Below are 13,824 nucleotides of genomic sequence, written 5' to 3' on the forward strand. Positions count from 1 at the left end.
CGGCCGCCGGGGAGGCGAACGGCAGTTTTTTTCTCTTTGAGGTCCTGTCATTCCTGTATAAACAAGTTACGTTCAAGTGTTTAGGATATAAATTACGACCATGCAGGCTTGCCTCGGAAAGAATGTAAACACAGCACTGTGGTCGGAGCAAACTCTGAAACTGACTTTATAATTTATCACAGGCCCTGAGAAGCTCGGGGAAGAAAAGGGCATGTTTGAGCATAAATGTGTATTTAAAAAAGATGAGGAGTTTTGTCTTTATATATAATTACAGAGATATAATTTTATATGTATATGTGTCTATACGGATGTGTGTGTGTATTTACATATGTACACATACATGCGTACTAGTTTTCTGAAACTCTCGAATTTTCAGCCTTGGGGTGCGGGTACGGGCAGCGCCGGGGTGATGTGGCGGGGCTGCCCCGGCTTGCGGGGCACATTGGGGTACGGGGGTGTCTCTGTCCCCTCCGTGGGACGGGATGGGCTGCGTTGGGGGGGGGGGGGGGGGGGCGGTGGCGAGTTGCGCCCGCCGGCGGGGCCGCGCAGGGTTGCCCCCGGGACGTGGCCCCGGCCGTGGCCACCCCCCGGGCCGAGGCGGGCCGTGCCGTGTGGGTTCGGCAGGCACCCCCCGGGGGGCAGAGGGGGGTCGGTGTGGCCGGGGTCGCCTGCGGGATGAGCGGGCGAGCAGCTCCCGGCGCCCGGCTCCGACCCTCGGGCCGCTCACCCCCCGCAGGGCACGGCAGCATCTCGGGGACGGGGTTTGTTTTGCTCGGGGTATTTTATGGGCCCTTTTTAATTTTCTTTTGTTTCTTTTTGTTTCTTTTATTTTCTTTTTTTCTCCCTTCCCGCCCTATTCACTAGCCACGCCGTTCTCGGTGCCTCCCCCCAGTCCTTATCAAAGCACTGTTTTATCGCGGAAACCCGCCCATGACTTGCCCTCCCGGGGGCAACCCGGCGTTGCGCTGGGGCTGCTGCCCCCGGCCCTGGCAAAGCCCCGTCGTGGCACAGAAGGACTCCGACGGGGCTGCGCCGGCAGGCGGGACGGGGACACGGGGACACCTGGACACAGCTCTACACACAGGGGAGGGGGTTTCGGGCCCGGGAGAGCCCTCGAAGAGAGGAGTCAGTCTGGACCCCGCTGCTTCTGTGTCCGCCGACCCGGTTATTTCAAAATCTATCCAGCAGCGGGAAAAAGCAGGGTGGGACGTGGGAGCGGGCGGTGCGGCCCAGAGACCACGGCACGGGCACCCTCGGGTCAACCGCTACGCTCCCCTCCTCCGCCTCCAGCCGCTGAAGGATCTGGGATTGCAGCTCGAACAATCTCGGATGCTGGGGTGGAAGACTTTTCCCAGAAGGAGGCGAAGGAAAAATAAGTGCCTGTCCAGTGCATAGTCGTTTATATACATTTTATTGGAAAAAAAAATTTGTACATCAAAATATTTTGGCAAACTGTAAAAAGTATACATAAGTGCAAATATATTCTCCTTTTAAAGCAATAGTGTGTGAGTATACACGAGATTTATTTAAAATAATTTTTTTAAAAATACTGTGGTAGAAAACAACTTTTGTAAAAATAAAAAAACAAAACATTGTATTGCTGCAATACTGGAAAAAATTGAACTTTTCTTAAAGTCTATACACGAAAGGGCTAAACAATACTGTTTTAATAATATCGATCGGTCGGTGCTGAAGTCCATACAGAGTGTCCTTGGTCGGGCTTGGGGAGAGAAAAAAATAAAGAAATCAATTTCCCACTAACGCAGCAACGGAAGGGGGAGTCCTCGCAGGTGCTGAGCTGGGAGATTTATTTTTCCTATTCAAAGACACTTTCTCGTATACAAAAATATCGAATTGTTCCCTTTCCCAAAGCTCGATTCTTTAGGAGATCACAGAAAGGTGGTTTATGATTAAGGTGGTCAGACTTGGCATAAGGACACTGAAGTCCCACCTAACCCAACACATCACACAAGGCATTTTTTCGTTTAGGAAGAGCTTTGGAGCGTGCATCGGCTGTACTTGTCCTTCAAAGGATGGAGAGGGACCGAAAACACTGCTTCCTTAGGTAATTTTTCTAAGTGACTCGTGTACTACCAATGCTATCAGAGTGCACATTATATTTAATCTGCGTGGGTCCGTCTACACCTCGGCTCTGTTCATGCCACCTGATTGTCTCTGTTGGGGCGCTGCCTTCACATCACGCAGGGCTTGATATCTTGACAGACGCTTTGATGGTGGTGATGGTGGTAGTAAGATCCACTAGCGGATGGGTGAAACGAAGAAATACCGTTAAAATTGAGGACAAAATCTTTCCTGTCGCACACTGGGGAGGGGTGATGCTGGTAGCGAGGCAATCCCACTGCAAGAGAAAGAGATAAGAAGAGCTGCTGAGAAGTCGGGGTAGCTCTGCTCGGGCGGAGCAGCCCTTTCTCCCTCACCCGCAGGGAAGGGAGGCTGCGCACAGTCGGGCTGACACTTTCCCTCTTCGTTTACCCCGCTCTCGCCTCCCAACCCTGCGAGATTCGGGAGCTCCCCTTCGGCTTTCCTGGAGGCGGACCGGGCGCTCCCCCCAGATCAAAGCCTGCCCCGCTCGCAGGGCAGAGAGAGCGTGGGTCCCATCGCCCCGAGAGAGCAGGGGACGTCGATCCCCCGGTGTCCCCCTATGGCCCGCGGGTGGGCTCGGGGCTGCACCCGTGCTCGTACGAGCCCCCGCGCCCGCTCTGCGCAATTATATCCCACAATTATATCCCACAGTTATATACCACACAACGGTGTGGCACACAGGCTGAGGACGGGAATGCGGGCGGAGGAGGATGCCCACGGACACACGCGTGGCCGCATCCCGGGCGCAGGCATGCCTCAGAGCATCCCTCCCGTGTGGCGACACAGGCACAGCTCAGTGTCTGCCCCCCTGCCTGCGCATTTACCAGCGTGTGGGGTCAGGTCAGCCTCTGCGTGTGGTGTGGATGAAGGAATGCCTGTGTGCAAGGAGAGGATGCGACTTGCGTGTTTTTCTGGATGCGCCGAAGCCATTTCAATCCGATTTCCACCTCTGGTCCCTCTTGCCCCTTCCTGGGAGGTTTTTGCCTTTGACTTGAATGGCTGCAGGTTGAATTCCAACCACGATCCGTTTGTGTGTTGATAGTGTATTTATTTATGTCTGTGTGCGTGTGTATAGGAGCGCGCACGTCAATACGCGTGTGTGCTTTCAGCAAATGTAAAATACAGAGCGAGGACACCCTACGGTTCATCATCACCAACGAGGCGAAGAACACCCGCGGCACCAACATGTAAATGACCTTGCAAATTCCCATTTTCATTTCCCACAGCCTCAGGCAGCCTTTCGGGGGACAAAGTCCAAGGGCCGCGCGGGAGACGCACACTCCCCCTTCCCTCCTCCAGCCCGGGACATCGGGCCGTGCTGGGATCTTTAGCCTGGCAGGGTTCCTACTGGATCCGGCGGGAAGGGGAGCATTGCCTGAGCAAGGCCTGCAGGGTAGAGCCAGAGAGGGATTTGATTTGGCATGTGGACGTCAAACTCGGCTAGCGGGATCCTGTCAAATCTGACCGAGGGTCAAGGAAAAAAAAAAAAAAAGAAAAGAAAAAAAAAAAGAGTAAAAAAAAAAAAAAGGAAGAAAAAAAAGCAGCAAAAGAAGGAGAAGCAGAGAAGGCGGGGGGGAAAAGCGGGAAACGTCCCCGGTTTTCCCCAGGGTGGTGGAGCCGAGCCCTTTGGCGGCGGCCGGCGGCGGTGCAGAGGCGGCGCGCACAGCCCGTCTCCTCCGGCACTGTCCCCTCCTTCACCCCGCAGAGCTCACTTTATAAAAGTGATTATTTCGCTGGATTTCCTCGGCTTTCTAATAACCCTGCTGGTATGCTCACCATAAACCGGGGCACTTTATTACAATCCCGATTCAATCATTTAGCAGGATTTAATAGCGTGCGAAAAAAATCCGGCTCCCCCCCGCCCCCCAGCTTCAAAATCCTTTTAACAGAACCGAGCCTCCTGTTTCCAATTTTTTCCTCTCTTATTCTTGGGTCTGATGCAAATTCAAGGTTTTAAGTCCGCCCTGTCGCTGTCATAAGTAGCGGATTATTGACTGATCAACAGCGATTGCCACCGAATTTGCTTTGCGTTTAACTAAAAGAAAGGGAAAGGCGAAATTCACTTGCTACTGTTTTCGTGGGGAGAGAAGGAGAAAGATTACTGCTGGTAATAACTACGAATGAAGGAGCTCGGATCATTTTTCCCCATATCCTTTCACTCTACTAGAACTTTTGCACCGCAGAGATTTTACGTAGCACACAGGAATAAGGATTGGATCCACTCAAAAAAATAAAGGGTTGGGTTGTTTTTTTTAGTTAGTCAAGGACTGGGGGTGGCTTCCACTAAACTCCTGGGCCCAGATCCTGAAGCTGTAGGAAATAAGCGAGAAACTCCGTTTTGCGGAGCGGTGGCATTAAGTCTGAGCTGCTAAAACGGACGCCCGTCGTCGGCATTAAGAAAGCGTCCATCGTTCTGTCTGCGTGTATATCCGTCCTTGAACAGAAACAATTCGGATTTAAACAGCTCCAGCCTCAGAAAAGGTGGTGGAGGCTTCGGGGGAACTAGTTCCCTTCCTCTCTCTCCTTCTGCTTTTTGTTTTGAAGACCTGTTCTTGGGCTGCTTCAAAATGAAAATTTCTCTTCCAGGAATCGCCTTTCCCACCTCGGGTGCCTGTCAGGAGGAGGGGGCAGCCTCTCGCCAGCCCCGCTCCCCGGACCAGCCCCGCTCCCCGGACCAGCCGCACTCCCGCTCCACGCGTGGCCCCGTGGGCCCTGCGCGGCGGCCCGCGGGGCCGCAAGGAGTAAAACAAACGGGGGAAAAAAAAAAAAAGGAAAAGAAAACAAACAAACAAACACAAACAAATCCAAGTAACAACAGCTATATCAACAAAGCAAAGAAGAAATTCCTAACGGTAAAGGTACATATTTCGGCGGGGGGTGGCCTTGTGAACCATCCGGCCTCTCGCCCCGGCCCCCAAAACCACGTGGAAGGACGATCTGAGTCTCCGAAAAGTGGGTTCAAGCCTCCGCAGCAGAGCCCCGTGGGCACGGAGGAGCCCGTCTGGGGACGCACCGCCTCCCCGCAGCCCGCTCTGCGCCGAAATCCCGGTAAGACGGCGACCCGCTCTGCAACCGCCTCTCCCCAGGAGCCACACCAGGGCTATTTAGGGGTTTGGGGTTTTTTTTGTTTTGTTTTTTTTAAGGGAGGAAAATTTGCAACCGCTTGCTCTACCCTGACACCCCAAGTCCTTTCTGCGGTGATGGCAAGGCGGCTTCCCGGGCGTCTGGGCTCCCAGCTCGCCCTCCCCGCGGGGGCAGCAGCCTGTGGGGAGGCCGGGGCAGGCTGCGGGGCTCGCAGAAGGACAGGAGAGTGATTGACAGGCACCCAAGGAGGGGGCGGGAGGGGACTCAGAGCTGAGGGTCGCCTGTATTTGTTACTTGTTGAAATTCCCATAAAATTGAACAAGACCCCGCTCTCATAGGGGTTAAGTCAGGCTAAAATCCTCTTCGGTGTGGTCCAGCCCAGACTGTCTTTGTTTGCTTAACCTCCGGGACCCACGTTTAAAAGGGCTATTTGGAAAATTTCCCCGTAAGAGCCCAACATCTTTTACCCATTTTTGTGCTCGGATTTTTCTGAGCAGACATTGTCTGTAATCACCGGCCGGAGGGGTGGGGGGGTTGGGAGACAGAGACCAGAAAACTCTTTCCCTCCGGTTGCAGAAATACACTGGATCCGCTTTAATCTCTCGCGCATTTTTCAAGATAAGCGGTTTGGTTTCAGGTTTTTTTTTTTCTTTTTCTTTTTTTTTTCTTTTTTTTTCACTGCAGGGCTTAGAAGATAATATTTAACGCCTTTTTTTGATTACTCCCGAGACGCGTCTCCGCGGACCGCAGTTTACCGAGGCGGCGGCGATGCCTGGCGGCGCTCCCCGCTGAGTGAAGCCGCAGCCCGGGGCGGCGGGGATCGCCCCGATCCCGCCGCCGCCCACAAGCCCACATGCCGCCGGCACTCGAGGAGCCGGGGGGGGACATGCGAGCCGGGACGAAGCCGGGACGGAGCCGGGCTTTCCTCGGAGCGCTCCTTCTTGGCGCTGGGCAAGACGGAGGGATGCTCGCCGCCGTACCCACGCCCCCCCTACCCCCCGCCCCCCAGGCATCCCCTCTGTCCCGAAACAGAACAGCTCCAACCCACGCGTGTTTTCTTCCCTCTCGCAGACAATGCCCCTCTTTTTCCTACGCCGTGGAGGTCGGGGTTTCCCCGCGCGAACCCCTCCTCGCCGGAGAAAGCCCCGCCGGCGCCCCGCTCGCCGCCGCCCCCGCTGTCCCACCCCCCCGGGTCCTTACCTGAGAGGTCGTCGCGGGGACTCTGGTGCAGGTAGCCCTGCTCCAGGGAGTAGGAGGGCACGCTGGAGTGGATGCCGGAGGAGGCGGCGTTGGCGGCGGGGAGGCCCTGCTGCTTTATGTAGGGCGAGGCCCCCGAGGCTGTCCAGTGAGCCGAAGGGCTCGTGTAGGGCGAGTGGCACTCGATGGCGCTCGCCATGGCCGGCGAGGAGGGCACGGGGCTGCTGCTGCTGTCGGGGCCGTAGTCCCCGTTGGCAGTCACCGGGCAGCTGGCCATGTAAGTCGAGCCCGGGTTGGGCGACATGTGCGGGACGTGGTGGCCGCCGCTGAGTCCCTCGTAGCCGCTGGCCATGGCGTTGGGCATCATGTCGAGGTTGTAGCCGTTGGAGTGGCAGGCGAGGGAGGCGGGGGGCGCCTGGAAATCGAAGCCCTGCGGGAGGATGGAGGCGCCGAAGCCCAGCCCGTTCATCATGCGGTACATGGGCTTCAGCGCCTGGCATTTCCTCCTGAAGCCGCGGGGCCGCCGTCGGAAGGAGCCCTCCTCGAACATGAACTCGCTGGCCGGGTCGATGGTCCAGTAGTGGCCCTTGCCCGGGCGGCCCAGTCCCTTGGGCAGCTTGATGAAGCACTCGTTGAGGGAGAGGTTGTGGCGCACGGAGTTCTTCCAGCCCTGGTAGGAGCCACGGAAGAAGGGGAAGCGGGCCTGCAGGAACTGGTAGATCTCGCTGAGGGTCAGGCGCTTGGAGGGCGAGCTCTGGATGGCCATGACGATGAGGGCGATGTAGGAGTAGGGAGGCTTCTCGGGCCGCCGCAGCCCCGAGCTGGCCTTCTTGCTCTTGGAGGACGCCGCCGCCGCCGAGGAGGAGGAGGAGGTGGAGGTGGAGGAAGAGGAGGTGGAGGTCTCCAGGGCGGAGGAGGGCGGCCGGCTCATCTGGAGAGCTCCGGGAGCCGGGCTGCAGGAGCGGAGAGGGATGGGGGGCTCCTGCCGCTGCTGGCCGCTCTCGGTGGTCATCTGGCGGAGGGAGGGGAATGGGGCAGGGTGGGGTGAGGCTGGGAGGGAAGGGGGGGAGCCGGGCGGGGTGGGTACCGGGGCGGGGGGTGCCCCGCAGGGGGAGAGCGGGGGGGGGGGCGGTGGGAGCTGCTGTCCTCCGGGCACCTCCTCAGCGCGGCGGGCGGCGGCGGGGCGGCGGCAGCGCCCTGCGCATCCCTCCCCGCCGTCCCTTGCGCAATGGCTCCTCTGCTTTCCGCCGGAGCCAGGCACTGGCGGGATGGACCGGCCCGGCCCCGGCCCGGCCCCCGCCCTCCCCGCGCCGCCCGCGGAGGCTCCGCTCAGCGCCGCTCCGTTTCCTCCCCGGCCCCCCACCTGGGGACCATCCCGCTGCCTAATCCGGCAAAGGGAGGAAGCGCAAGAGCCCCCCCCTCCAATCTCTTCCGCACTGTTATTCTTTCATACATACTTTTTTCTTACGTAAAAGGCACAGAGCGACCGCCTATCAGTTCCTTCAATCTTGCTTTTTTTTCTTTTTTTTCCCCCTTTCCCCGCAGACCCCCCTGAATCCGGCCGAGAAATCAGCAGAGATAGAGAGAGGGGGAGCGAAGCGGGGGGGGCAGGGGGAAGAGACCACCCCCTTTCCAGCTGGCCTCTGTCCACCCGTCATCTGGGCAGGAGGGGCTGAGGCACTGCTGCCGCACCATTCCCGGCTGGCTGCCGCCGCCGGCCCCGCAGCGACACCGTTTACCGCCTCCCCGGGGCTCCCCCGGCCCCGCAGGCACCGGTCTGCCCGCTGCTCCCCGGCACGGCCCCGGGGCGAGGGAAGCTGCTGCCAGCCCAAAGCTCCGCCGCTGCCCCCGGGGCACAGGGGCGCTGATGCCGCCGGGAGCGGGCGTGGGTGCGTGTGAAGGGGTCGCCCGCCCTGCTGAGCCCCGGGCAGCTGCGTCTGTTGCTCCTCAAGCCTGTCAGACCTCCGGGTTTTAAGACTTCTCGCTACGCCTTGCCACTCTCCCCCACTATAAAATGTAATTCATTTTATAGGGCAATAGGGGTCGAGTCCGAGGACCACGGATGCGCCCTCCCTCCGCCCCCCTGGGTACGTCCCCCCGGTGCGGCGGGTGGGTCACGCGTGTTGGCAAACGCCGTTTGCCGGAGGAAACGGGGCTCCTGGGGGGGCAGGGAGCAGAGGGGCCGGCGGAGGCACAGGCCTGCTCCCAGATGATGGAGGAGGCTCCAGGATCAAACTGGAGACGGAAGGAGGGACGGCGGCGGGAGGAGAGGCAGAGCAGACAAGGATGCTGGACCAAAGGCACGGGGGTGGGAAGGACGCGGGCAGAGCGGGACGCCGTGTCGGCGTGCCTGCAACGCTGTGTGTGTGTCTGTGTGTCCGTCTGTCTCCAGCGCAGCTCCGTGCTGAGAGCTCGCTGGTGGGTACGGGCAGGGAGGGGGTGGGGCTGGTCCCAGACAGTGACCTGCAGTTGAGTGGTAGCAGGCTTTTTCCATCAAACTCTGCCTGGATACCACACACAGAGCCCAAGTGTCAGTTTACTGCCCTGAGCCCGGCTCCTTTTCCCTAAGCTCCACAGTAATTAGACAAAGAAAACCTAAATTAACTGAACAGGCGTCGACAGCTTCCTCCAGATCACCACTGCTACATACATGGGAATGTGTCCGAAAATGGCTTGATTGTACCTGAGGATCAGCTAAGAAAAACACTACCAAGCCCAGCAATGTTTACTACACATTTTTAACAGAAAAAAAACGATCGCCCAGTCCGTAGACCGTGTTTACCTTTCTTGAGGCGTAGATTTAAATTGTTCCCATCGTAAAAAAAAAAAAAATTAAAAAATATCTATTTCTAAATCAATCTACCTCTCTGTATATCTTGTTTCTTTTTTTTTTTTTTTTCCCCCCCCTCTGGAGGGGCAGGGAGGCCGACGTGCGATTCCTGATCTCGTTGTAAGGACCAATTCGGAATATTAAAAAAAATAATAATAAACCGGTGGTTTCGTAGGTAAACATCCTTCCCTGCTCTAGGTCGGCGAGCGAGCGTCCTTTTTCGCCTTCCGCGGCGGGACGTCCGTCTAAAAGTCACCCTCGAGTGAAATGCCCGTCGTTTCGGCGATCGTCAGGAGGCTCGATGCATCAAATGCAATGGTGGGGGGGCGGGAAGACGTTGCCTGAAAATGACCCTAACCTACCCCCCTTTCAGATAACTCGTTTTGATCATTAATATTAGTCGAGAGGGAAGAGGCATTTACTCCCAACGCAGATGTCACGATATACGACGGTGCCGTTACTTTTCGGTGCGAGACAGGACAGACAATGAAGCAGAGGGCAGCCCGGTGGCAGGCAGCCGCATGCTGCTTCAGTCGCGACTTGACACAGCCCTGATAGGAGAATCGGGGTTAACACATGCACTCAGCAGCCTTCTACCTGTTAGCAATGTCCTCTTCTTCGCAGCAGACGCTGGTTTGAAACACAGCATGAAGAGGTCTCCAAGGCATGGTACCGAGACTTTAAAAGATGGTTTGAAGTGCCTATGATTAAACAGAAGTGCATTTGCTGTTTGGTGGAGATGTTTATTTTGGTTGGTGTATCCATTTCTGAGCTGATCCCAGCTTTGGAGCACAACTGGTTTGTTTTACCAGAGTATACGGAAATTAAACTTTTTGGCAGATTTGGTTACTCAGATGTTGTTCTATAATCATCGTTTTTATTCTAGGAAATCTCTTCATTATTGCGGTTTCAGTTTCATGTTCATAACACAGTCCCCTTTGCTTCGTGGGCTAAATGAAATAAGTTAGACTAAACCAGTTAAGAAAACGGGAGACAAATATGAAAGATAAATGTTTACGGTTATCTTGGAGTCCTTCCCCCCCCTTTTTCTTACCCCCACCTCTTTTTGTTATTTTTCTATTCTTTCCCTCCTTTTTTTTTTTTTTAACTGCGTGCTTCAGGCTCTTTCCTCTCCTCTGAGGTCCTGCAGATGAGAAGCGTTTTTTCAATTAAAGCCGAGACTGAAACTTAAACAAATCCCTCCAGTATTGTAAAAGTGCGTTTCCTTAAGCCCTGGAGGATTTTCCTCCGACTGTCAGTTTCAGGGTGCCTGGATTTAGATCTCGATCTGCAGGGGCTGACAGAGATCCCTTTCCGCATGAGAGGCATGCGGGCATTTTAACGAGCTGGAGGAGCCGAGCAGCCGCAGCCGAGCGCTCGGCAGCCGGTCCCAGCGGCCCCGGTGGGCCCGGTGGCCCGGGGCGACCGCCTGGGGTGGGGGGGCAGCTCCGCCGCGGCGAAGGGAGCAGAGAGGCTGGGATGGGAAGGGACTCGCAGCGGTCCTGCCCCGTCCTTTGTGCTGCTCCCGGGACCTCTTGACTTCTCGGGACCTCTGGCAGTAGCCGTGCGATCCCGATGTTTGTTTGGAGAGGTTTTTCCGCTTTTTTTTTCGCCGCCCCCCTTCCCCTTTTTTTTCTTTGCGGACGCAATGGGCAGCAGGCGTGACTCTTTTTATAGACGTCTCCCCGAAGCCTGCCACCAGGACCCTTCTTCCCAGCTCCTGTTAAAGGGTCGGTCTCCCCTTTCCCGAGGCAGAGGAAAAGGAGAGACGGTCGCGGCGTCCGAAGGGTTGAGACACCTCCCATCTCAAGTGCAGACAAGGACACTCAGCCCAAACGTAGAGGCCTACCTCTCCTTGCGAGAATAAAAGACAGCCTGACCCCAAAACCATCACCAGACATGCTCCCTGCGTGGAACGGGCACCTCTCTCGTAGCATTTTGCAGGGGGTTACCTGGGGTATCGCCACATTGGTTTGGCTGTCTTCCCGTGGAGATACCTTGGGAAATTTTTCAGCGGTGCCTAGATGTCGGGGTGGTGGTGGTGGTGAGCTAAGCCTGGGTCAGGACACCTCCGTGAAGGTGATGATCGTGAATTAGCAGGGTAGCATCTTTCCCTTTTCCTCCCTGCAGCACAAGTCTCCCGTCCAGGGCAGCCTTGTTCAGTGCCCGAGGACGGAGAGAAAGACCAGGCGAGAAACAAAGTTTGGGCGAGAAGCCATCCGAGGAGCAGGACCTATTCACCTTTGGAGAAATGTTTTTCAGGGGGAAATCGGCCTCAGCAGGTGGGAGAAGAGGCACCACCCAACTCTCCCAAGCTGGACACGCAGGACCCTGACTCCCGGGAGCGTCTCGCAGGGAGCTGGGACTCCGCTGTCCCCAAGGACCGGGGGACCCCGCGGAGGGGAAGGTGCGAGCACTGAACACTGGGGACGCAAAGACATTTACCCCGCTCTGGACAGGTTCCGCTTTCGCGGGCGTTTGGTCCCTTCAACGTGCTGAAAAGTATTTATTAGTTTTTACACTTTCCGTGAGAGCACCTAGAGCCTAAAATTTTATTGCAGTGTCGACCCCCCCGTCCATCCCACCCCCGCCCCCCGACCAAGATTGCTTCCGTTCCCTGCATCCCATCCCGTCCTCATCACTGCCCGGGAGCCGTGGCAGAAAGACACCCTGCGAGCCTGAGATGCCCACTCTCCCTCCGAGCTCGCCAAACCCAGAGTTTAGCAAAGCCGACTCCCACCCAGCCGCGGGGATCTCCGGGGGGTGCCGAGGGTGGTCCCGGGCTGCCCGTCCCGTTTCTTTCCCCGCGGTCCCGGGATGGCGGGGCACAGGGGGAAGGAGAAGTCCTCAGATGTGGGGTAAAGCAGGGGCTCCGATGGATCCTGGCCGCCCTACAGATAACGCGGTTGTTGCAAACAGCCCGTCGGAGCTGCGAGGACATAGCGGCGATTAAACCTGCACAAAGACACGCTCCGCGTAAAATAATAGCGTCGGTTTTGTAAGTGTCAGCCCCCGAGTAATTCCACCAAGTGTTTGTGTGGGTAGACTTTGCTTTTCCTATGCCAGATGACAATGTTAAAGATTTTATCCCCTTCCAGCTCTGCACAGCTCCAACTGAACTTCCCGGAGCATCAAAATAAACCCCCTACAGCGGTCAGGATATAGGTCACCTCTCTAAAAGGAAACACAACCCTTCCAAAAATATAAAACATCTTTGACGTAAAAAAAAAAAAATACTCCTTTGTCTCCGAGCATCCTCTGTCGGTGTAAATAAAACGTGACAAGGCGCGGGGTAAAATAAGAAGCGGGATGTTTCGAGATCAGAGCCGAGGCGAGGTCCCCGCCGCAGTGCGGGCAGCCGGGCGGCGGCAGAAGAGCAGGCAGCTGCGGGCAGGTGGAGGGGTCTCTGCCGGGCTCCCGGTGAGGAGGCTTGGGCAGACCTCCGAGGGGACGCTGCCAAAGAGATGGGTGACAGATCCGACCGCCCCACCCGCCCACATCCCCGTCGGGTCTCAGTGGTAAAGGTCGCGCAAGAGCCAGGAGCCACAGTGCAAAAATGTTAGCGGCAGCCCTTGTCGTAGGGGTTCATCGCGTCCCTGCAAGGCTGTAGGAAAAGCCACCCCCTAATCCCGCTCCGCATACCCCGCTGACAGCCGCGAGTAAGGGCAAACACGGTTTGGCCCGAGATCTGAACACACGGTACCTTTTTGACTGGCTTCTCCCCCGCCCAAGTTTACATTCCGATCAAATGAGATTTCTGACTTTACACATTGTCAATAATTTTCATACGTGCTCCAGCCTTAATTACTTTCCATACCATTTGCAGCAGACAAATAGTTTCAGCGGGGCGAGGGAGCCAGCGGTGCCCCCGGCCCTGGCGGAGGGCTGCGCTTTTCTCCCGGCTCCTCGCTGCCCCCCGGGACCCCCCCCGTCTTCCCCAGCGCCCCATCCCCAAACGCCCCCAGCGGGGCGGCATCCCCTCCCCGCAGAAACGCGCGTAAAAAGCTCCGCGGGACGCCCCCGGCGACAGAAAACGGGTGTCGCCGGGTGGGCAGCAAGGGGGGAGCCATCGGGGCGGGAGGGCTCGTTGGGATGGTAGGCATGTCGGAGGGTGTTGTGCGTTTGTTTTAGTTTCGGAGGAAGAAGGGCCCGGGCGGCGCTGCACGCCCCTCACCCGCGTCGCGGCGGTGCCTGCGGGCCGCGGAGCGGGGCTCGCCCGCAGCCCCGGCCCCGCTGCCGGGGAAGGCACTAATCAGGAGCAGGTTTCCCCGCTCCCTCCTTTCCTTCCCCCTCCTTCCCCCCATCCCCCCCCCCCCCCCCCAGCACCCCCCTCTCCTTTCGTGAGAGGTTTTCATTAATTTTTAAGTAAAGCCCATAAAACATAACGACCCACTCAAAGGTAGGGCCGAGTTACTGAGTGCCGGATTATTACATGATTTACGAACATAGTTTGGAAAAAAGTAATAATCCAAGCTCGCACCTCAGCAGCGAGCCTGCCAGGGCCGGGCACGGCGGCAGCGGCCGTGGCCCCGCCACCTCCCGCCTCGGCGACACTCATTAGGGCCGGTCCGAGGTGGCGGGGGCAGGAAACCGTAAAGCCGATTTTTACA

General features: G+C 57.2%; 1 protein-coding gene across 1 annotated transcript; it reads right to left on the reverse strand.

The window, feature by feature from the left end:
• Positions 1 to 1,551: 1,551 nt before the first annotated feature.
• FOXF2 (forkhead box F2) lies at positions 1,552 to 7,411 on the reverse strand. Its single transcript, XM_054192292.1, has 2 exons — positions 6,388 to 7,411; positions 1,552 to 2,359 (listed from the first exon to the last, which is right to left on the reverse strand). Exons 1-2 carry the CDS (start codon positions 7,394 to 7,396, stop codon positions 2,193 to 2,195), a joined length of 1,176 nt encoding a protein of 391 aa, XP_054048267.1. The 5' UTR covers positions 7,397 to 7,411; the 3' UTR covers positions 1,552 to 2,192.
• Positions 7,412 to 13,824: the final 6,413 nt, after the last annotated feature.

This window comes from Rissa tridactyla, chromosome 2 (genome assembly GCF_028500815.1).
Source record: "Rissa tridactyla isolate bRisTri1 chromosome 2, bRisTri1.patW.cur.20221130, whole genome shotgun sequence".
Taxonomy (NCBI): Eukaryota; Metazoa; Chordata; class Aves; order Charadriiformes; family Laridae; genus Rissa; species Rissa tridactyla.

Bases quoted from the DNA above. Each gene is read 5' to 3' on its own strand.
- FOXF2 (XM_054192292.1), bottom strand. From the start codon at position 7,396: ATGACCACCGAGAGCGGCCAGCAGCGGCAGGAGCCCCCCATCCCTCTC. The intron at 2,360-6,387 runs GTAAGGACCCGG...TTTCTCTTGCAG, and splicing joins TCCCCGCGACGACCTCTCAG to TGGGATTGCCTCGCTACCAG.